At 36.7% G+C, this 23,529-nt stretch overlaps 1 protein-coding gene across 17 annotated transcripts in view; it reads left to right on the top strand.

Annotated features, from left to right (window-relative positions):
* LOC149933675 (uncharacterized) overlaps window positions 1-15,809 on the top strand; it is a 79,815-nt gene extending 64,006 nt beyond the window's left edge. For 13 of the 17 annotated variants that reach the window (XM_090156216.1, XM_090156204.1, XM_090156209.1 and 10 more), the window contains 3 exons: window positions 4,645-4,818; window positions 7,869-8,037; window positions 8,794-8,880. In XM_090156216.1, coding sequence (XP_090012342.1) covers window positions 4,645-4,818; window positions 7,869-8,037; window positions 8,794-8,867 — 417 coding nt within the window. In that variant the 3' untranslated portion in view covers window positions 8,868-8,880. The other 4 variants (XM_090156218.1, XM_090156219.1, XM_090156217.1 and 1 more) reach the window with 4 other exon arrangements.
* The last annotated feature ends 7,720 nt before the right edge of the window (window positions 15,810-23,529 follow it).

The raw sequence follows: 23,529 nt of genomic DNA on the forward strand, positions 1-23,529 counted from the left end.
GTCCAAATGTATAAAAGGAAAAAAGGATTTCAAACCCTAAAGAAAATTATTTAAATTTTGATGTAAAGAAGACGTGAAATGCTTTACCCTTACACAACCATTATCCCCCCCCCCCCCGTTTTATACAAAAACATCCCAGTAATAAATTTTTACTATTATACGTAAATATATTGCAGAACTCACGGTTCGTGGTTTAAATCCGGCATACGATGTTCGTGTACATTATAGGACCAAATGTTCAAACCCTGGTCTCGACGCTTCAAATATTTTATATAACGTAAAAACATTAAATTAATTCTTATAAACATGATTTAATTTAATATAAGGACATTATATAGTTTTTAAGTATAAAATTAAATTTTCTAAAAAATTAAAAGAAATTCAATGTCGAAAGCCGGGTTTGAACTCGGGGCCATCTGATTTCGAAGAGGGTACGCTCTGCGTGCGAGCTATGCTGGAAAGATTTTCGCTCAGTAACGAAGCGAAAGCCATTCTTGGTTTCCCTCCGTTCCGCGGGTCGCTTTCTCTTCGCCGGCCCGCCTTCGCCTTCCTTACTAACGTGGGTCGGCGGAGTTTTCCGAGAGAGAGAGAGGGAGAGACACGTTTATTTCCCCATTGCAAAAGGAGAATTCCTTCCTCGGCGAAGATAATTTTACCCCCTTCAACCCCCGAACTTTCTCCCAGGCTGTTGGTCTCAATATCGTTGTAGCGTATTTTCAACTTTCAGTCGTAAGGGTAAATAGCTTAGCGGTATCATATTCGCGTGCTAAAAATATGGCTTGGGTTAATTTCCTGGGCACAATCGTATTTTAAATTAAATCAACCAATTTAATTTAATAAACCATTTTTAATTTAATCTATAAATCATGAAAATCGTACAGAATACAAATTTATTATAGAATTAATTGACGTTAATAATTTCATAGACGGACTTTCCTCAAAGTTGTTTCTCTAAATATCGCTATATAATGTGTCGGTTGTTCGTTGGTAGAGCACTGACTTGCCAAGCAGAAGAATGCGATTTCAAATCTCGGTCAACGTATTTTATTTTATTCAATAGACAAGTGGCAACTTTTGAAATCCTCTACGATATAATTTAAATTGAACACGAAATCCCTTTATAATTAAATAAGAACCAAAATGTGAAACTCTTCTAACTATAAATATACAGACACAGTGATTACTAAACCCCTCCTAGGGACACAGCCCCGTCGGAGAAGTGAAAATAATATGTTATTTTTATTGTATCTTCAAGGATAAAGTTCCAATTATTAACGTGCATGCATTCTTCTATTATTAGTTTTAATTAACACAGTGTAAGTACGCTTTTGCGCAAAGCTACCGTTAACCGATTAGCCTAAAAATAACGGTTTATAATATAATAATACTACGTTTTCCTATTGAATAAATTAATTAGGAAAAATGAAGTAACCTTTTATAGTAAATAACTTTTACCCGTTTGCCGAACCCTATCATAGAAAACTCTAGTGGAATTTTCTTGAAACAACGAAAAACGTAAGATAATTTGTCTGCTAATATTTGTCTCAAATATTTTACAAATAAAAAATAGGTTTTCAATCTTTCTAATGGAAAAGAAAAGTACCATGAGAGCCAACGGGGTCAGCATTGAAAATTTTATTTAATTGGACCGTTGATGGGTGCACTCCCATAATTTAAGAGAGGGTCGAATCATTGGCAGTCGGAATTAGAGCTGGCTCTATATTTAATTATTCATGAACGTGATGATCGAATAATTAAATTTTAGCTTGATTAAATGAGCGGAAGAGATGATTATATATTTTGGCAGAAGTTGAGCGGTCTTTAAAGATGAGAGCTCTACTAAGTCATATATTGAGTGAGAGAAGAGCCGAGCTATCTTTTTCACTCTTCAAATCTCGACAAAATGACACGAGTGAAGGAAAATTAGCCTGTAAAGGGTTGTATTATGGGCTATTAAGTCTACGCTTTTACGTTGATTTTTCATAATTTAATATTATTTTGGAAACTCTAGATATTATTTTGTTAATTGTTTAGGAAAATGATGCAATTAGTTAAGGTTTTCAGTGGGTTTTAAAGATTAAGTTTTCTACGTTCGTGGACCTATTTGTTGAGACGAGCGGAATATATTATATTTTCTTTGAGCCGCGCGCGAGATAGCTTTACCAGTTTTTTTTACAGTTTTCAATTCTTAAATGACCGCAGTTGCGTTTTTAGGTAGAACAGACAGAAAACTGAGATTTCGCAAAAGCGATTGCTCGTATTAGAAATCTATACATGTATAATACCATTTCGAAAGTATTTTTTGGTATCTTATGTGTTATATGTACAGTAATAGGAAATGACTATTTGTAGCAACTTTTCGCCACCATATAACTTTGTCCGTTAATTTGAACCTTGGCCACATGGTACTTAGTACTAAGCATAATCACAGATAAATTTAAAAAAGTTAAAAATATTTAGCTTCGGGAGGGTTAATCACTTTATTTTGCATGTACCAGTGGCATAAAAGGTAATGACTTTAGAACAACATGTATATGTAGAATGAATAGCGCAACATTTTGAAGTATATATAATAACGCAACTCCGTATGTGTTTAATCTGTTTCCACCCGTCCATTCCTATGGTAACAATCGTCCCTTCAAGGGACCCAAGAGAGAAATAAGTTGTGGCTGGCCGCCAGTTTTTTATAAATACATGTAGGCATAACTTATTTTCGTTCAATTCTTGAAAATTTTAGCTGAATTTGAAGTTTTTTCTTTCACTTAGTTTTGTTAATATTATTTAAAAAAAATTATTATTTATAAATAAAGAGGATTTTCGTAAATGCAGTGTTTTCCAAATATCCACACCAATAAAAAATGTATTAACAAGAAGCGAAAAACTTACAATTCACAAAGCACAGCAAGCCACTTGACTAAACGACAGATCATCTATCAATAACTGACCGTAGACGGAATAGTTAGGGCTCTTTATAAATAAAAACAAACGAACCCAATTGATGAACTGCATTAAACATCTTAATCAGTCGCGAAAACGTTTAAAATAAATTACGAAGTAATGACGACCCAGTTAAAAACCAGACCAACATAGGTGTAAGAGCACGATGTATATTTTCTTCATAAATGAGCTATTACGCTTGAAAACTAATACGCTAAACACACAATAGATAAAAATATACGACTGAAAAAAACTAAATAAATTACAAAAAACTAACGGGTTCTACCCTTTAACCATCTTATCTGCTGACTGAGCTAAAACAAGATTTGACCTTTAAATTGTCATACGTAAAAAAATTGACGTTTATAACTTTAAAACTGTTTAAAACACTTTCCCCAAGCTCAGTGGTTAGAGTAAATCTCTTGCACGAGGCAGACCCGGGTTCGATTCCCGGCCGGCGCCAATAATTCGCAAATTGATACTAAGACGAATACCGTGAACTATTGTTAGAAACCCTGCCATTGGACGTTGAGAGGTAGCATTACACTTAGCACTCGGTCCGTCGCAAAGTCAGTTAGAAGAAGTTGGAGAGAAAACGCCCATACAAACGCAACAGACTCAATATCCACAACCATCATAACACGAACTCAACATGCACAACCATCAAAACACAAACTGGACTAACTCAACACTCACAAACGTCATAACACGAACTCAACATTCACAACCTACGCATAAACATTACAAAAACGTAATACACCAAATCTTCACGGTGGTGAGCGAAAAAACACCAACCAAACCGCAAATGTATCCGTTAACGCTCACCGTCACACGGTGGTTTTGCCAACCCTGCGAACGCAGAAATTTCGAGAAATTGCGTACGCAATGATTAACCTTTGCACGAATAATGCGAACGCGTTCGCAGGACAGACACACAGACAGACACGCACACAGACTTTGTCCCCTCGGAGAGGTAAAAATTAAATGCTTATTTCAAATTTCGTAACAAAATTATTAAATTGCAATTATTACATTGTGTTGTTCCCCCGATGATGGCCTAATTAAGCCAAACTATAGTCTGTTTTTGTAAATACTGATTTTAATATTGTGCAAAAAACCTCCGTTGTTTTATTTTTAAGCTTTTAAAATATACACAAGAAGTCACAACCAATTTTATTAATACAATCACTACATATAATAAAATTTCCACGCCTTGATTAGCTCTCTAGATGGCCAGCGAAACCAAGTGTGTTTTTACTCCATCTAGCGGATAAAGTCGGTTCTATCCATTCGCGAGGACTCACCTTAGTGTGTTTTACCCCATCTAGCGGATAAAATTGGTTCTATCCATTCGCGAGGACTCACCTTAGTGTGTTTTACTCCATCTAGTGGATAAAATCGGTTCTATCCATTCGCGAGGACTCACCTTAATGTCTTTTAAAACCAATTTCGCTTAATATTATACATAAAATCGTAAAATTTTTACCACCAAATTATCAAATGTTGCGCATATTTTGTTAATGCAATAGTTGTCCAAAATAACAGCCCTTTGGATAACGTTTCGTCCAATTTTGAACAAATTACTCTAAAAGAGTATAAAGTTGGCTTATTGACTATGGCCGAATTGGATAATTCTCTCGTAGAGTGAACGTGTGTGCCTAATCTCTTGACTAAACGATTATTTAATTGCATTTTATGTCTTTGCAGGACATGGACTTCTTCTTTTATTTGTGTGAGCTCTCGTATTTTAGGCCGGACCGGAAAATCAATGGTCGATCAATATTCTCGAGGGCTTTGCACGTATCCTCAATCCTTTTGTTATCTGGTCAGCCGAGTGCAGTTAATGTGGCAACCATTGATATCTTGAATATGGACTTTCTGGTATTACCCTTAAAAGGTTTTATTTGACGACCTTCGAAAATGAAATAAGATAAGCGCAGTAATATAAGGCCCCACACTGATTTTAATTTCTATCATTAAGTTCAAAACATTTATTTATTATTGAAGTGTATTTTGAGATGTTATATCGACCTTTCCGTTATCTTTATGGATGAATTTTCGTCGTTTGAAATTGATTTTTATTACATAGGAAAGGGTAAAACAATATTGACCGCATACAGACCCATAACTTTAAATAAAGATACCACTCTTACTTATTTAAGTTTTTCCAAAGAGCTTTACGCGAAAGGATGTGAAAACACATTTTGCTGAAATCAGGGCTGGATTAACCATTCAAAATAAGCGCGAAGGGTTATAATTATTAATAATTGAAATGCATATTAAATACTGAGCTAGGAAAAGTTGACTTTTAAAATAAATTTAAATTAGGAATTTAAACGGTTTTAACCTGATTTCCTCTGATACTTGTACATGTACTTATGGAGAATGACTATGTTTAGAAAATCCACGGTCATCATAGTCGAAACATTCCTCATCCCGAAATGGGCCACGAAATACGTCAAAGGCGTGTGCTTTAATTGTGTTGGAACAATTGAGATACTGGTCCGATTTCATTTATAAGGGGAAGGTGCATACGCTTCGAGCATGAGAGGGATTGGGTGCATGTCTTGAAACAGTTTCAACGTAGTCGCTATCCCGAAAATAAATAATAACCTTATTGGTATAAAAGTTTAAAATAAAAGGTAAATTACATTCATAGTGCCAAATATATTACACGATAAAGGCAATTAAAAGTTGGCAAGCCAAAATATACCTCTCCTCGGAAGAATGGTCCCTAGTGGTATTAATTTCTCGAGACGACCCTTAAAGATATCTCCGCAATTCAGAGTTATTTACTTAAAACGTAATCTCGGTTCAATCCCTGCCCGGTATAAAATTTAAATTTTAAATTAAATAGTTGAGACGAAACAACCGAGTTTAATTTATTCAGAATATTATAAATTAAGTAGTTACTACAGCAAGTTAGACTTACTAAAACAATGCACAATTGAATTTAACCCTATTTACAGAACAAGTTTATCAGTAAATAATACGAAGCAAATTTTAATGAAAGAAATATCTACAGAGGGTATTTGTATTTTTCTCGTTTACGAAATACTTGCCGCATCTTTAACGCTCACTTTATTTCAACACTCGCCTTTGATGAAGATGGTAGTGGACGACTCGTAAACTTCCTGTTGACGTTGTGGCACATACCGCATGAAAAAGACCAATACCATCCAATTTCCAATATCATATAATGACTCGCACACCCAGGAAATCAATGACTGCATTAGGAATCGTAGATGTCCAAATATCCACACCAATAAAAAATGTATTAACAAGAAGCGAAAAACTTACCCTCACAAAGCACAGAAAGCCACTTGACTTAACCACAGCTCGTATATCAATAAATGACCGTAGACGGAATAGTTAGTGCGACACCTTACCATTAACAAACAGTTATTTTCGACGTTATAATCATGAAACCGGATAAAGTCTCCTCCAAAACTGGACGTTTTCGTGGAAACTAAATAATCTCAAAAAACCAAAGATAAAAATATAAGATCAAAGAATAGACAAAAAAAAACATTATCTCGATCAGTAAAAATAACATACGACCCTTCCTTTGCCTAAAACCCAAATACATATTATATTAAAATAATTTAAATCTTACACGAAATCTTGTTCTATTTCAATTAAACCAAAATTTCATACTCTATTAAATACGCTTCCGATAAAGCTGAAGGTCTAATTTTCAATGAAGCGTAATAAGCGTCGGGGGTTCTGTGGTAGAGCGCTCGACTGCCAAGCCTAACGGCCTGGGTTCGAAACCTGGGTGGCGCATTTGTTTTTAATCAATAGAGAAAACGCTTAATTAGAATTTCTTCGATGCAATAATTTAAATCTTACACGAAATCTTGCTCTATTCCAATTAAACCAAAATTTCATACTCTATTAAATACGCTAGCGATAAAGCTGAAGGTCTACTTTTCAATGAAGCGTTATAAGCGTCGGTGGTATTGTGGTAGAACGTCCGCCTGTCAAGCAGGCGTTCTCGGGTTTGAAACCCGCCCGATGCGATCGCAAATTGATACTAAGACGAATACCGTGAACAATTGGTGGAAACCCTGCCATTGGACGTTGAGAGGTTGCCATAACACTCAGCACTCGGTCCGTCCCAAAGTCAATAAGGAGTAGGAGCGAACGCACCCCTAACAACTGGCGCGACGGTGAGCGTTAACGAAAAACAAGTGCAACCAAACGCAACGTAATCGTAAATTTAGCCGTTAACGCTTACCGTTACACGGTGGTTTTGCCAACCTTTAAACTGCTAAAACGGTTATTCGACTGCGTACGCAGTGATCCAAGAAACTGTGTACACAATGATTACACTTTGCCCCGAAAATGCGAACGCGTTCGCAGGCCTGACAGACTGACACGGTGGTTGTATTACCCCTCCTAGGGTACAAAGTCCCCTCGGAGAGGCAAAAAACCAAATTAACTGTCTTCTCACCATGAGATGAATCACATAAAATTTATACAAGAAAGGGATTAGAAGAATACGGAGAAAACCTCCAACTGCCGAATTTATGGATACAAACCTTTTTTTTTCAGTGAATGTTTATGGCAGCCAGGAGCAACAAACACAGCACCCCACAAAAGGAGGACGCCACCCGTCAAAAGTCGTGCATTTTCTTGAGTACAGTTTTCAGTGATAAGACGCTTAAGCGCCTGTTGCCGTTGGAAGGGGAATATTCGGAAATTGCTTTCCTCCCCTTTCCGTAAAGCGTTCAGCGTAAAGGCTCGTCCAATGAAATTTTTTCACAACACTGCGTTCGCGTGTATAAAGGCTTACTACGTTGACCTAGATGGCAGCATTTATAGGGCGAAAAAAATGCGGGCAAAAATGTATGAAAACCACATTTTCCCCAGGAGATTGTTTTGTTTAAATTAAATTAATTAATTTTATTGGTTTTTAATTTTTTCAGAGTGTCGCCTGCTTCGTTGTTTGTTTAATGTCCGTGTCATTGTGTTTGCGTTTATTCGCGAAAATGAAATTACCTTCAATCCGCGAGAAAAGTCGTAAAAAATCAAGAATTAAGGGGACTTCACTCCTTGAGATTATCTGGATGAATTGGTGTATTCTGTTTTTCGAACGTAAGCTTCATTTGTGAATTTGTTTAGCAACAATGTGTTTCGTCAATTTCAGATTATATGTGAGAAAGTTCTTTAGAACTGTTTCCCAATGATATCTCCCCTCTTATAAAATTGGGGATTTTTCGAAAGCGCTTAATTTTTGTCTAGATACATAAATTAATGTTCACTGATTATTGTATTGGTGTTTTTATGCATTCAATTAATAAAACCGTATGAAAGTGTATAGTTTCAAGGTGTAAAATGCCGGAAAAAGCAGAATAATATAAATATTTTGTTAAGGATGTTAGCGTGCAGGCGTTTTACTTTTTTTCCATTATTAATGAAAAATCTTTGTTACATCGTGATATTTTGAATATAATTAAATTTGGTTTTAGACAATTTTTTCACAATTTAATATTTTTTTAATTGATCGTCACCTCAAAGGTGAATAATTATGTGTTTTGAAGACAACATTTATCTTCGAACTAATTTTTTCAAACCGAGTACGACTTTTTATCGTGAACAGCACGATTCAATGTTATGCTACCACGTCACTGTTACGAGCTCAGCAGATTTGCGCCAAACGATCTTTCAAGCTTTCCTGCTTGTAATTCTGGTTATGATACAGAATGCGTTTCATAATATGCTTCATCGTGCTGATATTCGCACGACGACTGAGGGGGGAATTATTTAAGCATACTTGTAGTCTCAAAATATTTGAAACAATGAACTCTATACAAACTGGAATATTTCTTAATATTTTAGTATTCTATACAGCTCTCTCGTTGAAACATTTTGCCTCACAATTATCGGTGAAAACAAATTCCAAGCTACGAACATTTACAAATTAAAGAGATCCCTGGAAATTTCATAACTTTCGATTGAATAAAATTTTGAGAAAATTGGCCTTAATGAGCAATTTGAGACACTCTTTATACTCATGGGCTTCTAAGAAAAAATTGATGTAAGTAATCATTGTCCAAGTGAAGCAATTAGAATATGTTGATATGGTATTCTAAGTTTCTAATTCATCCAATTAATATGAAAAATTAATCAGGAAGGGGCTCTATAAACAACACGTTAAATAATTATGACTTACGACTTTCTTTCCGTGCAATATTTTTTATGTTATAGCGTATCCTAAAAACAAGAGTTCACGTGAACTAAAATGGAGAATAATAGCTGGCGTATGGTTACTTTCATCCGCCGTTATCAGCATCGAACTCACGGGCCATATGAAATCCAAATTTTCGAACACCAAATATCTCGAAATTAACTCCGTGGAAGACCTTTTTAACACACCTTTTAAAAAATTGGCTCTAATTAAAGATGGTCCGGAAGAAAAATTCATTGTCAGCATGGTGACAAAATTGTTTGAAATAATTATAACCGAATTTTATTTGCTTAAAGGCCGAGAACGGATATTCCATTTTCTCGTCGCGAATTTAGACCCCCGCAAAATTGATTGACAGCGTCGACAGCTTGACCGACAGCTCTGACTGTTTTTGAATAGAATATATACAATGTGCATAAAAAAGAGGTAAGCTACAATTTACATGGAATTGTCCAGGCGGTCACTCAAGCTGTCAGAGCTGTCACTTAAGGGCCCGGTGCAGAGACGTTTTTAAGAATCGCCAAATTGCGATTCATCGCCAAATTAACAGAAAACGTGCGTGCTATCGAACTTCGCGCCAAATCGGTGTGCAGAGACATCTCGCTCGCAAAAATAACAGAAAGTCGCTCTGTTTATTTTGCGAGTGGTCTTTGGCACTCGCTAAGCGCGAAAAGACGCAAAAATGGCAGAGTTTGTTGCTCTAATTGTCTTGCAGAGAGCCCAAGAAATAAATCGAGGAATAGACATTGAACGCGATTTAAATAGAGAAAGAGTATATCATGAAAGACCAGATCCTTTGGAATTATCTGAACGTGAGTTTTTAGCTCATTATCGCCTTCCAAGAACAGTGATTATTAAACTTTTGGAAGAGCTAAGGCCCGACCTTCACCATGAAACACTACGAGGCCGGCCTGTATCTGCAGCATCTCAGGTAGGAATAAATTATCATAAGTAATCAATTGTTTTTCCTAGATTTTAACGCTTTGTTTTATAGATACTCATATGCTTGCATCTTTTTGCTACTGGAAGTATTCAGTGGGTGACGGCTAATGATCATCGCCACATGGTTGACAGATCAACAGTTTCTAGAATAATTAGCCGTGTTACAAATTCCATCAACCAGCGTATGCACCGATTTATTCAATTTCCATCTACCTAGGAAGAACTGAACCAAATATCTGTAGATTTCTACAAGAAATCTAATCTTCCTGGGGTAATCGGTTGTATCGACTGCACCCACATACCTATCCAGAAGCCATCTGGTCCCCGAGCCGATGTCTATTTGAACCGAAAAAATAGATACTCAATCAACGTCCAGTTAGTAAGTTTTTAGAATTGCCAAATATTTAACGGTATAATTTTTTTGAAATGCTGAAATGATTATTTAGGTATGCGATTCCACCACCCCTATCCTGGACGTGGTTGCAGACTGGCCGGGGAGCACACACGATGCAAGCATCTGGGCAAACTGCGGCCTCAGGTCCCACCTCTCTTCTGCGAATTTGGATGGGTCGTGGCTTATAGGTGATAGTGGCTACCCCCTTGAATGCGACCCATACCTCATCCTGAAGATCAATCTCAAGAGAGGTTCAATCACTGCCTCAGGAGAAGTCGAAGTTGCATTGAAAGATACCAACACAATATATGGTTCATTTTTCTAAGTGTAGAGTAGGTTAAAAATTTGTTACAAAGGTGGAGACATTGGTCAGTTAAGAAATGCATGAAAGAGGAACAATTAGTAAGGCTAGTGATGTAATAGGTAGGGGGGTCGGAATAAAGGTTTACAAGTTTTAGGTGTATATAGCGGGGGCCTTCACACGCAGGCGCGCAATTTAATAGCTAACTATCAACATGTGACTGTGTTGTAAATAAGAAAGTAGAGGTCGCCACCGGCAGGGTAGAGAGCGGACTGAAGTGAGTGAGTGGGAAAAAACAGTTCAATATATGATGTAACTCAATGCAGTTAATAAATCTTTTAATTCTCTTGTATCCAAGCTGAGATTACTAACTTTACAACAGCTTTATGAAAGGATAATATATGGATAATAGGGTATTTTATTACTAGGAAAATGAGGTTGAATACAATAAATGGTAATGAATATTATGTGATTTTATGTGAACGAAAAAGTTGTTTTTGGAAAAATGCAAGCTGAAGACCGAGGCTGAAAGTAGAAAGGTAATAGTTTACATATATAATATTACATATCAGGTATATACTATCTTATATATCATTTTGTGCAGGAGACCTCTCTGATGTTTGGGGAATGGTCATTCTGCCTTTGGGGTCTGTAACCATCATATTGTGCATGGACAATAAAATGCCACTAATATTCTGGAAATGATCCGAGAACGACTGAGCAAGGCTGGCCTGTTGCAAATGATCTAATTGCATTTGATGAAGTATGCCTTGCAATAAATCATTTAATTTTTCTTGGTTAGAGACCACAGATTGTGCTGTCTGGTCAAAATTATCTGTTTGGTCAGCTTCAACTAAAGTTGGCTCCTTTGAAGTTTCTCGCCTATGCCTTCGTTTAGTTGGTTTAAGTTTAGGCCTCATACTGTCACCGCTTTCAGAAATTGGAGGTTGAAATTCAACCACTTCGTTGCAGTGAGGTAATATACACTCATCTAATAATTCATAGTAAGCAGTTGTCAAACATTTTAAACTATCATATTTTTATAAACTCTACTTGATAGATTATTCGAAGAACACGCAGGAGGAGAAGAAAAATACTGTTTTTTCTTCAGAGGTTCTTCGTCAAAATTTGAAGCTAAATGAGGTATTTAATTGAGACTAGAGGTTACGATTACGAGGTATGCACCAATAGGAAATTGCAGATTAATTTACCTTTTCTCTTTATAGTTAAATCTAATACGTCTAGGGGTAGGGGACTAACTAAAAGCGTTGGGTGTTCCAACAAAGTTTCTGTTACTACCAGGCGGAGGGGTACTCACAAATACATTTGATGTTTGTGGGGCAGAAGCAAGAGTCAAATTTATCTTATTTGTCTTTAAATATTAGTCATTGTTATTTATTTTGCTATGTATTTAAAAATATTTTGGTGTATTTATAAAAACTAACCTGCTTCCTAATCTCAAAGGAGTCAATTCCACCAGCTCCTTCAGAAATCCCATACAACGAAACCTCTCCAATTAAACAAACTACTCTCATTTCAAGATCTGATAGTTCTGGTATTTGGGATTTTCCTCCTCCAGTTTTCTTTTTCTCTCTTTCCAGGGCCTGGGCATTTTTTTTCACCCTACTTTTGAGGTCCACCCACTTTTTTCGAACCTGTTCGCCTGTTCTGGTAGCCCCTGTCCCAACTGCCGTGACCCCCTCCGCTATTTCGTTCCATGCAGCATCAACGTCCGCGTTGGTTTGGTACAATTTACCAATGCCCATTTCTCTTGTTATTAACTCTCGTCTCGCCTCTAAGCCGCTAATAAGGGCTTCAAGCTCCCTTGGAGAGTATTTTGTTTGACAATCATCTCCTGCTTTAGGCTTTCCCATTTTGTAAATGAAAATATTATAAAAAAAATTTACTTAACGATATCAATAAAATATGTAAAACTTAACGAAATCAATAAATATATATATAAGAAAACTATCAAGACCAAAGGAGAGGAAAATCGCGTTCCTTCGCTGAATTTGCGCCGAACGATTCGAAAGAAAAGCAGACAGCTTTTCGCGTCAAAAATCGAGCTCTCTCATTGGCCCTTGACTTTGCGATAGAAAAATTAAAAAATAACAGCGTCGCCGATTAACAGGCATCGCTAAAATGTCTCTGCACCACGATTTCGATTGAGAGGATCGCAAAATAAACAGCTCGCTAAATCCGAATCGCTAAATTGCGATCCTGTTAAAATTAACAGGAATCGCAAAACGTCTCTGCACCAGGCCGTAAGTTGTCAGAGATGTCAATAAGTTGTCACTCGTCAAAAAATGTACATGATAAGAGGGGTGGAAATTCGCTCTGGTCTCGGTCTTTAACCACAAAGTTAACCGGAATTGCTATTAAAGTCACCTTTAATTTTAGAATTTCGCCAGAATCATTCGTTAAATTTTAAAAGAATGACTTATTTATTGAATATTTTTCGTCATTTCTAAGGTTAAATCTTATTTGCGAATTAGTTGGCAAAATATTTCTAAATGATAATATTCTGATGAATTCTTTTAATCCTCTACGATAGTATTTTTTTTCTTAATAATTCGTTTGATTTTGTAGGCCAAAGAGTATAAAATATACGATGATTTGAAGAAACGAATAACTGATTCTAAAGGAGGTATCTACATCACTGTTGAAGATTTCTTGTCTGGATAAATTTTCGAGTATTTCTTCGAAGGAAAATTGCTGATACTTATTTCGAGTTTTGAACTACTTGTTGCTTCTATTGAATCGTCTGAAGAGATGTCCGCGAAAGCTGGCCTACTTTACGTTTCAAAGCCCTTACACGCCGACTACGCCATTATTCCCATCTCGAGAAACTGCTCTCGAAATAAAATCGATAGACTGAACTTTGTGTAAGTGGAATGTTTCTTTAAATTGACTGTCCAATCAAAATTCGATATACATGTAGAGCCGTAGAGTGGAATGGTGTTAAGTCAGATTTTCCAGTTGTTCTATTTCGAATAGAGACGCTCATTTTGAGAAGGTTAACACAGTTTCAGATAATTCCTAATTACAAAGGACCCCGCACACTTGCCATTGATTTTGGTTCCCCGTGAAATTTTTTAAATTTGGATATAAGGTATATTAGGTGATCTTGAATAATGTTTCAATGGTGGGAAATTTTCTAAGACGCACAGTTCGCCCACCAGAGGGGCGCGAAAGTCGTCGAAGCTGAAAAATAGCAAAACCATCTCTTCTAAAAAAAATTGTCGTGCGTGTTTAAAAAAAAATAATTTTTAGCGATAATAATATTATTATCATTTGAACATCCCTTGCTGGGTTGGGATTAAATTTGAAATTGGTGTCGCTACAAACAAAATGACGAAATCTATCTGAATCTTCAGAGTTCCATATTTTTATATTATCTGTTTCTAGGTAGTTTTTCATAGTATATTCCTCTTGATACCTGAAAGGTTTTTTATCGTGGAAAATTGGAAAAACAAGTATAAGGGGTACCTATTTGTTAAAACGGTAGTCGGATAATGTAGTTATAACCTCAAAACCGACCACGAAATAACGATCTCCCGATTATCTGAATATCTTCTAATTAATTCTATGCTTAAGCAACCCAATAGCATATTGTTATCATTTGGTTGAATTTTCTAGAAAATGAGTGTGTTATATCAAAACGTTTATCTGCACACCCTTTATCCTATTGAATAAGGTTTTAGCGATCTTCTTATAAGACAACGATTGAAATTGGTTGAGTGGGATTAACTAGTGAGGTTCAAAACTAACTGCAGAATAACATCTTTCCGCCAATAATTTAGCCACGTTAAATATTCTTATCTTCTCTTTGAAGTGTTTTTCTCGAGTTATATTTTTGAACTATGGCAAACATAATTCGTGCTTGTTCCTGATGTGATTCACGATTGAATATTCAGAAGGTGGTGAGAATAGATGGTGTGATCATTGCGAAATCGAAATTACAAGACGAGCAAACTTGGGTCATCCTAATAGAGGTCACAGACCATACTTAATTGCAACCTCTCAGTATATTAACTAATAACATTTAGTTTATTTTAATAATTTTGATATATTGTGTTGGTAATTCATTTTAAGGTTTAAATCAGGTTTAAATGAGAATTTCAATATTATTATCGGTAAAACAAATTTAAAACACGCACGGCAATTTCGTTTAGGAGAAATGGTTTTTCTATTTTTCATTTTCGACGACTTTTGCGCCATTCTGGCGATCAAACTGTACAACTTAAGAAATTTCACTCCATTAAAACATTGTTCGGGATCACCTAATTTATATTATATCAAAATTTGAAGAAATTTCACCGGGAAACAAAATCAATGTAAAGTGATCGGGGTCCTTTTACCTCAATGTAGCTTTCAAGTGAATACTTTATTTGTAGACATTTGATTCAGAGTAGCTGAGACTCAATAATATTTATAAATTCTTTAGAATTCAAGCGCATATGGAGATGGATATCTTTCACAACTTCTTTTCAAAATTTGATGTCTTGCTGAAAAAAATACATTGGCGTAAAGAGATCGAAGGCGCCGATCTGAAGTGGGAAAACACCAAAGGACTATTTGAAATCTTCTTGATCGGAATGGTCATTTCTTTCATTGCAATTAGTGCAGAATTGATCATTCGAAGACCCTAAATGCGAAAATTAAACAACATTCATTGTCTACAAAAAAGACAACACATTTGACCTTCTCAGCTATCACTTAAAGATATGTCTTGTACATAAATTTCGAAAATATAAATTTAAATTCCTGAAAATGTATTTATTTGGCAATTTTCTATTAATGTTCGCTATAAATACCCTTAATTGGATGTATGTGTTTAAGCTCATTTTATTCTAGAACCTTAAGATCGTGGGAAGTTGGTTATACCAGCCTTAGATAAGGCATTGTTTGAAAGATATATTTGATTGAAATTCAACGTTTTCGAAGCATTTTTTTTTCAATTTGTCAACAGTCAACAGTCAAGTGACTAAAACAGAGTAGTAATTACAATTAAGATACGTATGAACTTATACAGATTGATCAAAAACCACTTTAAAATTGTTAACATTAAGAACCTAGTTGGTATGTGTTTCTACCATTCTGGGTTTCATATTCGTCTGATTTTGACCATTAATGGTAAAACTGTTTCTCGTTTTTCATCTTCTTTCCCCCCTGGACGGTTTGCATTTGGATTGACTTTTTTAACTACATGGTGTTGTGTTTTGTTTAATAGACAACAAAATTAAATAAAACCAGAAGTCTTACACAAATATGCTTCTAAGCAAAAAAAATTGGCTACTTTACTTTAATCAATAAAAAGGTCCTATTCTGTACTGGGTCAAAGATATTGTCACGCCAGTAAATGAGGATACCATCTTAGATACAATGATTTATTTATAACTGAAAAATATTTAGAAACACAGTGAGCGTGAGAAATAGTAACCGGGACGGTGACCGATAACGGCTACTTCGAACGGTGAAGGGTCGTAACCTTCCCCGACAAAGGTAGATTCTCACGAGGCCAAGCTTTTACAGAATTAAGTTCCCCGTGAGAGCTAGCGAGCTGGGCTTTGTCAGCTTTTAGATCTCGCTAGTTACCACCTCTGCCGAGAGAGGAGAAGAGATCACGACCCGACCAGGTCAGCGCTGGCGTTTATACCCCATAGGCTGACCAGGGCGCGACCCGTGGCAGGCGTCCGAAGCGGGAACTCTTATGATGGCTTATTGGTTTTGGATATTTGTCCGTCGGATGTGACAGCTCCCCTTACGAAAAAGAGACGTCCCGGCGATCCTAAAAAGAAAAAATAATGGGAGTATATGGATCCTGTGGTTATCTCCTTGAAAAAATAACGTCGGGTGGCGTGGACATCAAGAAGAGCGCTGATGGGAGAAGATCCTTGAAGACATCGGGCGGCACAGGCACACGTGATGATTACACTGTCAAAGATGGAACGCGTAACGTCGGAAGATGAGATACGGAAATCGAAAGCATCGGCATCGAATTGTAATATCCCACGGAGGGCGGCTTCGATTGTCAGGTACTGCTTGACCAAGTCCAAGGTCGGTTGATTTGGTGAGGCCGTAGGATCCAGATGATGTAGGATGGTGCGAGCGAGATCAACTAGGATCAAAGTCCAGTGGTGTCGGCCGTAGCATGGGATGACTAGAAATTCGTAGGAGAATGGGTCTGATTCAGATGTCGTAAACAGAATTGCTCGAGAAGGCGGATTAGCAAGCAAAAATTCGGTGAACGCAGCTGGATAAACGAAGGCGATGTTGTCACGTACGGTAGAGAGTCGTTGTTGTAAGTAAAAGTTGATAAAGGGTGCTGTGGCTTCGTAATCCGTAGATACGTGGCAATCACTAGGCGGAATTAGAAAGCAAGCAAGATCCTGATGAGTAAGCGATATTCCAAACTTCGTGATGGCAAACTCCGTGAAGGGCGTAGGCAAAGCGACGGTTGACGGCGACGAATATAGCTGTGATTCCTTACCATGTAGGCAGCGTTGTAATCGGCGCTCATTGCGGCGATTTTTCTTCTCGATGACGCGAAGAAGGGAAGGATGAAGAGGATCACTTACTCGTAGATCCTTGGTCCCAGCGCGATACTGTTCCCGGTGACGTAGTTTCAATGCCTTCATACACACAGAAAAATATTATTGTAGGTTTTACAGTAAGCTGCGGTCAGCATAGATGCCAGCAGAATGCTGTTAATTTCACAACCAACTCTGACTGGCTTTTTTATTGTCATGCTTCCTGTTAAATTTACTGGACACTCTGCTGTTTAAAAATACAGCAAGATAAAGTTATATTAAGAGAATTGCTGTTTATTTAACCTTCATTCCAGACGTATTTAATACGGTAAATGCATGCAGTTTTTACAATAAAATCCAATGTTTGTAAAATTCCAGTGTGTGCCGTAGTTTTAGTTATCAAACGTATTAAATACAGAACCTATTCACAACCTTAAATTCATCAACATTTTTACGGATCAAACCATAGTCTCATTGGTTAAATTAAAAATTTTCACATATTTTATTAATCAATTCATGATAGAAATATTTAAAAATTTTCATCAATTTTAAAAATTATTATAACACAAACTTTGTCATAATTTTTTCATGATGCAGTAGAAAAATCAATCGAAAATATCAAATTGACAACAACTCTAATTGATCATGTCAAGTTCGAGCCTTTGTACTTTAGAGTTATAGGGAAAACCAAAGGAAAGTAAACTATTAACTTGGTTTCAAATTATTAAGCACACGATGAACAAGGGTTGTAATTAATAAAGCATTTTGCGTGGGGTGCTACTTATACAAAAGAGTTTATAAAAATATTTTTATCGGATATTATTATATTTAAAACTAAAATGAAACTTGTGCGATTTAAAAAAATGTTTTGACAACTAAATAATAATTAGTTGTTTTATATACTAGCGCTTGCCGTTTATAACAGAAAAACAGCAACGTGTGGTAAATTTTACGCATTTTTGAAGTAAAACGTCAACCACGGTTTCATATTGTCATTTTAAAAACAGTACGAATATGAATTTTTACAGTCGCTACTGTTTTCTTCAAAAAACAGCAGAAAGCTGTAAATTTTACGACAAACTGCTGTTAACCCACTTCAACTGCACCTTGCTGTAAATTATAAGCCGTATTTGCTGTTTTTTTAACAGTAAGTTTTGAGTGTGTAGTGATAAGAGGAATTCGAATGGTACCGACGACGAGTATATCGTAGAAGCCCCACAGGAGGTTACGAATCCACTGGTAAAGGCGGGAAGGGGTATTTTTTCTCAAATGTTGCAATACCATTGGAATGCGGCGAGTGGAATTTCGTAGAACTGGAGGAATGGGCCAACTGGGAAGGCAGTTTCTGCAGAGGTTCGTCCGCCAAAAACTCGAGTGGACTGAAAAGAAACCCGCAAGATGGCCCTAGGTTCGTCAGGGGTTAGAAAATCTTTTCGCGTGAAATATGGTTTTAACCGCTCGACCGCGACTATGTCCGAACGGGAGCCGTCGGAATTTCCAATTTCATAGTTGTTAACGTTGGTTCGACGAATAATCCGATACGGCCCAGCGTATGTTTTGAGTAATTTTTCGGCAAGACCCGTAACACGACGAGGAGTTTTTAAATAAACCAAGTCACCCGGGCTGTATGTTTCTTAACGACGTGTACAGTCGAAACGCTCCTTGTCTTTCAGCTGGGCGATAGCGTGATGTGAGGCGGCCAGATCCCTCGCTCGCTGGGTGTACAAAATGTGTTCGAATCCTCACTGACTTTTGACTGTGGTAGCGGGTAACTGTAGAGATGTATCTAGTCGAAGCTCGGCTTCATACCCATGAAGTAAAAAGAATGGAGTGTATTTTATTACAGCGTGCATGGAGGTGTTGTAAACAAACACTAGAAAGGGTAGAAAACGGTCTCAGTCACGATGGTTTCCGGAAACGTACTGCGCCAGCATGTCTGCCAGCGCTTTATTGAAACGCTCCGTTTGGCCGTTCGTTCTTGGGTGGTTGGCCGTAGTTCTTCTATGGTTGATAGTAAATAACTTGTTAATATCGTCTACCAGCTTGTTGACGTTATTGGTGGCCCTATCTGTTATGAGTTCTCAAGGCCCTCGTAGTGCAAGATGAATTCCTGTGTCAGGAATTTGGCTGTTTCTTCCGCTGTACCTCGCGGAATTGCTTTAGCGATGACGGTGCGGGTACAGTAGTCGTTACACACTAAAACATGAACATTGCCTTTATGGGACTGCGGGAATGGGCCAAGTTTGTCTAGTCCGACGTGGGCAAAAGGTTGAGTAGTCGGTGGTATTGGTTGCAGCAGACCAGCAGGCTTAAATGGATAAGTCTTCTGCTTATGACATGATTCGCACGATTTCACGTAATTGGTGAAGTGGGCCAACATCTTCGGCCAGAAAAAGAGGCGCCTGACGCGTTCCCAAGTTCTTTGGAGTCCTAGGTGACCCGCGGTGAGATCATCATGAAAGGCAAATAGGACAGCTGTCCTAATTTCTTTAGGGGCAACGAGAACTAGCTTAATTTCTGATTTTGTGGAAAAGCAGTCCTTCGATAAGGTCGAAACATCGAGCAGCACGGATCAGTTGCTTAGGGGCGCTGATCGGGTGCGTCTCCAGGAACTCGATAATGGCTGCCGTGTATTGATCTTGGCGCTAGAGGGCAGGAATGTCGTACTGAGATAGGTCCAGCGATTACGTAGGCGTTGTAAGGAGAAGGTCACGCGGCGGCGGCGCTGATTCGAACGGTGATCTTGATAAGGCATCAGCGTCGACATGCTTCTTACCGTCCTTGTATTTGATGACTGGACAGAATTCTTGTAACGTTAGCGGGCCAATCGTCCATTGGGATTTTTCAACGTCGTAAGCCAACAAAGGCCATGGTGGTCGGTAACGGTCGAAGAGGGCGGCCATACACGTAGGGGCGGAATTTATTAGCCCCGAAGATTTATGATTTATTTATAACTGAAAAATATTTACAAACACAGTGAGCGCGAGATATAGTAACCACGACGGTGACCGATAACGGCTACTTCGAACGGTGAAGGGTCGAAACCTTCCCCGACAAAGGTAGATTCTCACGAGGCCGAGTTTTTACAGCTTTAAGTTCCCCGTGAGAGGTAACGAGCTGGGCTTTGTCAGCTTTTAGATCTCGCTAGTTACCACCTCTGCCGAGAGAGGAGAAGAGAGGTTGTGAGTGTTGAGTTTGTCGTGTTTGTGTTTTGATGGTTTTGCATGTTGAGTTCGTGTTATGTCGGTTGTGGGTGTAGAGATTGTGATGTGTCTGTGTTATGATGGTTGTGGATGTTGAGTCTGTTGTGTTTGTATGGGCGTTTTCTCTCCAACTTCTTCTTAATGACTTTGGGACGGACAGAGTGCTGAGTGTAATGCTACCTCTCAACGTCCAATGGCAGGGTTTCCACCAATTGTTCACGGTATTCGTCTTAGTATCAATTTGCGATTTATTGGCGCCGGCCGGGAATCAAACCCGGGTCTGCCTCGTGCAAGAGATTTACTCTAACCACTCAGCCACCAACGCTTGTTAAGTTACGGTGTTTTTCTAAAAAACAGCTTTGGCGAATGTCATTTACAAAGTTATAACGTTAGGTACTATAATTTATTCTGCATAGTTTTAAATATTTATAAATTATATTAATCTTATATTTAATGAAATATTTATAAATTATATTAATCTTATATTTAATGAAATATTTATAAATTATATTAATCTTATATTTAATTAAATATTAGTAAATTATATTAATCTTATATTTAATTAAATATTTATAAATTATATTAATCTTATATTTAATTAAATATTCATAAATTATATTAATTTTATATTTAATTAAATATTCATAAATTATATTAATATTATATTTAATTAAATATCTGAGTATTTTAATTTATTTGATCGTGTTCAGGAATTGAACTCGGGTCGCATCGTTACAATGCAGATAGTTAACCGACGAGCCATTGACTTCCTATAGGAAAATAAAAAGTAAAGAAACCATTATGATAAGGCGGGTTTTTTACCTTTTAATAACGCTTAGAAAAAGGATAATTATTCAAATATCCCGCGGAAACTATATCAAAGTAATAATATAGCGCCACCGTATGGAGAACTATCAATCAAACCGGGTAAAAAATATAATCTCTTCAATTTTTTGAACTTTAGTCAAGTCTCGAGGGGTTAAAAAACACAAAATAAACGTATATAAGGCCGTTTCGGTCAATTTAGAAGATTTAGTCTTTCTTAGTTCTTGGCTGTCAGACGAACTATTACAAGACGGGGTTCTGGTGTCGGTCAAAAGTTATGAGGTAACTTTGTGGTTTTAATTAATATGTTCAGTCTTCGGTCAAGAAAAGAATTAAATTGTGTTTCGCGTTTGGAACGTGAGTGAATGGACTGAAGTGTATGAACAGTGCGTGTTTAAGACTGAAAGTGTTAAAAAAATTGTGATTATATCAAGTCAGCTCTAAGGTAAAATTGATTGTTATTATTTTTGAATTGGAATAACCTAATTTTACCCTAGAAATTATCAATTCAACCTGTGAGGCTAATTAGTAGATTGGAAGTAATAAGTAGCGAACAGTACTCAGCTTTTAATTAAGACAGAGTTTATAGTTAGGTAGTTTGAATTTAGTTAAAATTACTCAGTATAATTTATGATATTTACTAAAGTGGGTGTTTTGGTTTATTTTTCAATTACGATGAACTAAGACAAATCTAGTCTTAGACACTTGAGTACCAGTTCTGTACAAATACGTATAAGGGATAAATATCGTTGGCTTAGTGATGAAAGTTAAATCTAGAACGTTCCATAGACTGTTCTGAATAAAAATAAACATTCATAATTTTGCATAATTCTGGTTGCCATTTTATTTTCTAATCACTCGCCCACAACATTACAGTTCTGGCAATCCCGAATCAAATACATTTTCGATATAACGGCGACGGGAAATTAATCTCGTCAATTTAGGGAATATTCTTTTAACACAATTTCGATAATCTATCGTTTAATTAAAATCGGCCCGATTCCGTTAAAATTATAAACCAAAAAGCGAAAGGTCGTTATAATACCCTCTGTAAATATTTATTTCATTAAAATTTGCTTCGTATTATATTCAACTAATAAACTTGTTCTGTAAAAAGGGTTTATTTCAATTGTGCATTGATATACTACGTCTAACTCACTGCTGTAACTACTTAACTTATGATATTCTGAATAAATTAAAATTGGTTGTTTTGTCTCAATTATTTTAATTATAATTAAAATTTTATACCGGGCTGAATAAAACTGGGATAGCATTTTTAACAAATAACTCTAAATTGCGGAGATATCTTTAAAGGGAATATAACCTCTGGTATTTCTGTCGCCCTCCGAGGGTTCCAATATTGTCCGCTGCCTCCCATGGCTTTTCACAATAGCGGCGCTGATAATCGCTGATTGTGAAGGTAATAAAGGAAATTGATGGGGTCTTCCATAAAGAACGCGTCGGAGGTTCTATTTCCTTTAAGGGTTATCTCGAGAAATTAATACCACTAGGGACAATTCTTCCGAGGAGAGGTATATTTTGGCTTGCCAACTTGTTCTTGTTGTTAGGCAGCTTTATAAATATTATCGTGGCTTGCTTTCTGCGAACGGTTTCTGGCCTTTTGCACGGTAGCTTTAAAAATTCCTTTTTTTATGTATTAAAAGTTAACTTATTAATTTCTCTTTGTGGACTTCATTGGTTTTTCACAATGTTTCAAATAGCCCATATGTTGGAAAAAATTACAAAATGGTCCGTTACCAATAATATTTACATTTTTGTATTAAGGAAATAATGTAAAATAACACAGCACCAAAGATTTTTAGCTGCGACCCCTAGCGGGTAAGTTACGATCCCTGAAAGAGAACAAGGCTTTCGTTGGTCTCACTCGATAAAGCTTGCCAAATTCAGAACGAGGAAAAGAATTAAAGGGTTGGAAAAAGCCATTTTTTAGCAGGTTAAAACGTGATATATTCCGAAAGACGCATGTAGGTAACAATAATTTCTTCATGTTATATTATATCTTTTCTTTAGTTTTCCTTCGCAACCTTTGACGAAAATTGGGTTTATAATTAAGAAATTAATAGCTAAATTCCTAGTGAAAATTTGTCTAGTAATAATTGTAGAAGAATAGTCCTACGGTTGCGTAAATTAGTGTGACCCCTTGATAAAATTAGTTTGCACACATAATCATATAAGAAACA

The sequence above is a fragment of the Leiobunum rupestre genome, chromosome 8 (assembly GCF_980474605.1).
Source record: "Leiobunum rupestre chromosome 8, qqLeiRupe1.1.hap1, whole genome shotgun sequence".
Classification (NCBI taxonomy): domain Eukaryota; kingdom Metazoa; phylum Arthropoda; class Arachnida; order Opiliones; family Sclerosomatidae; genus Leiobunum; species Leiobunum rupestre.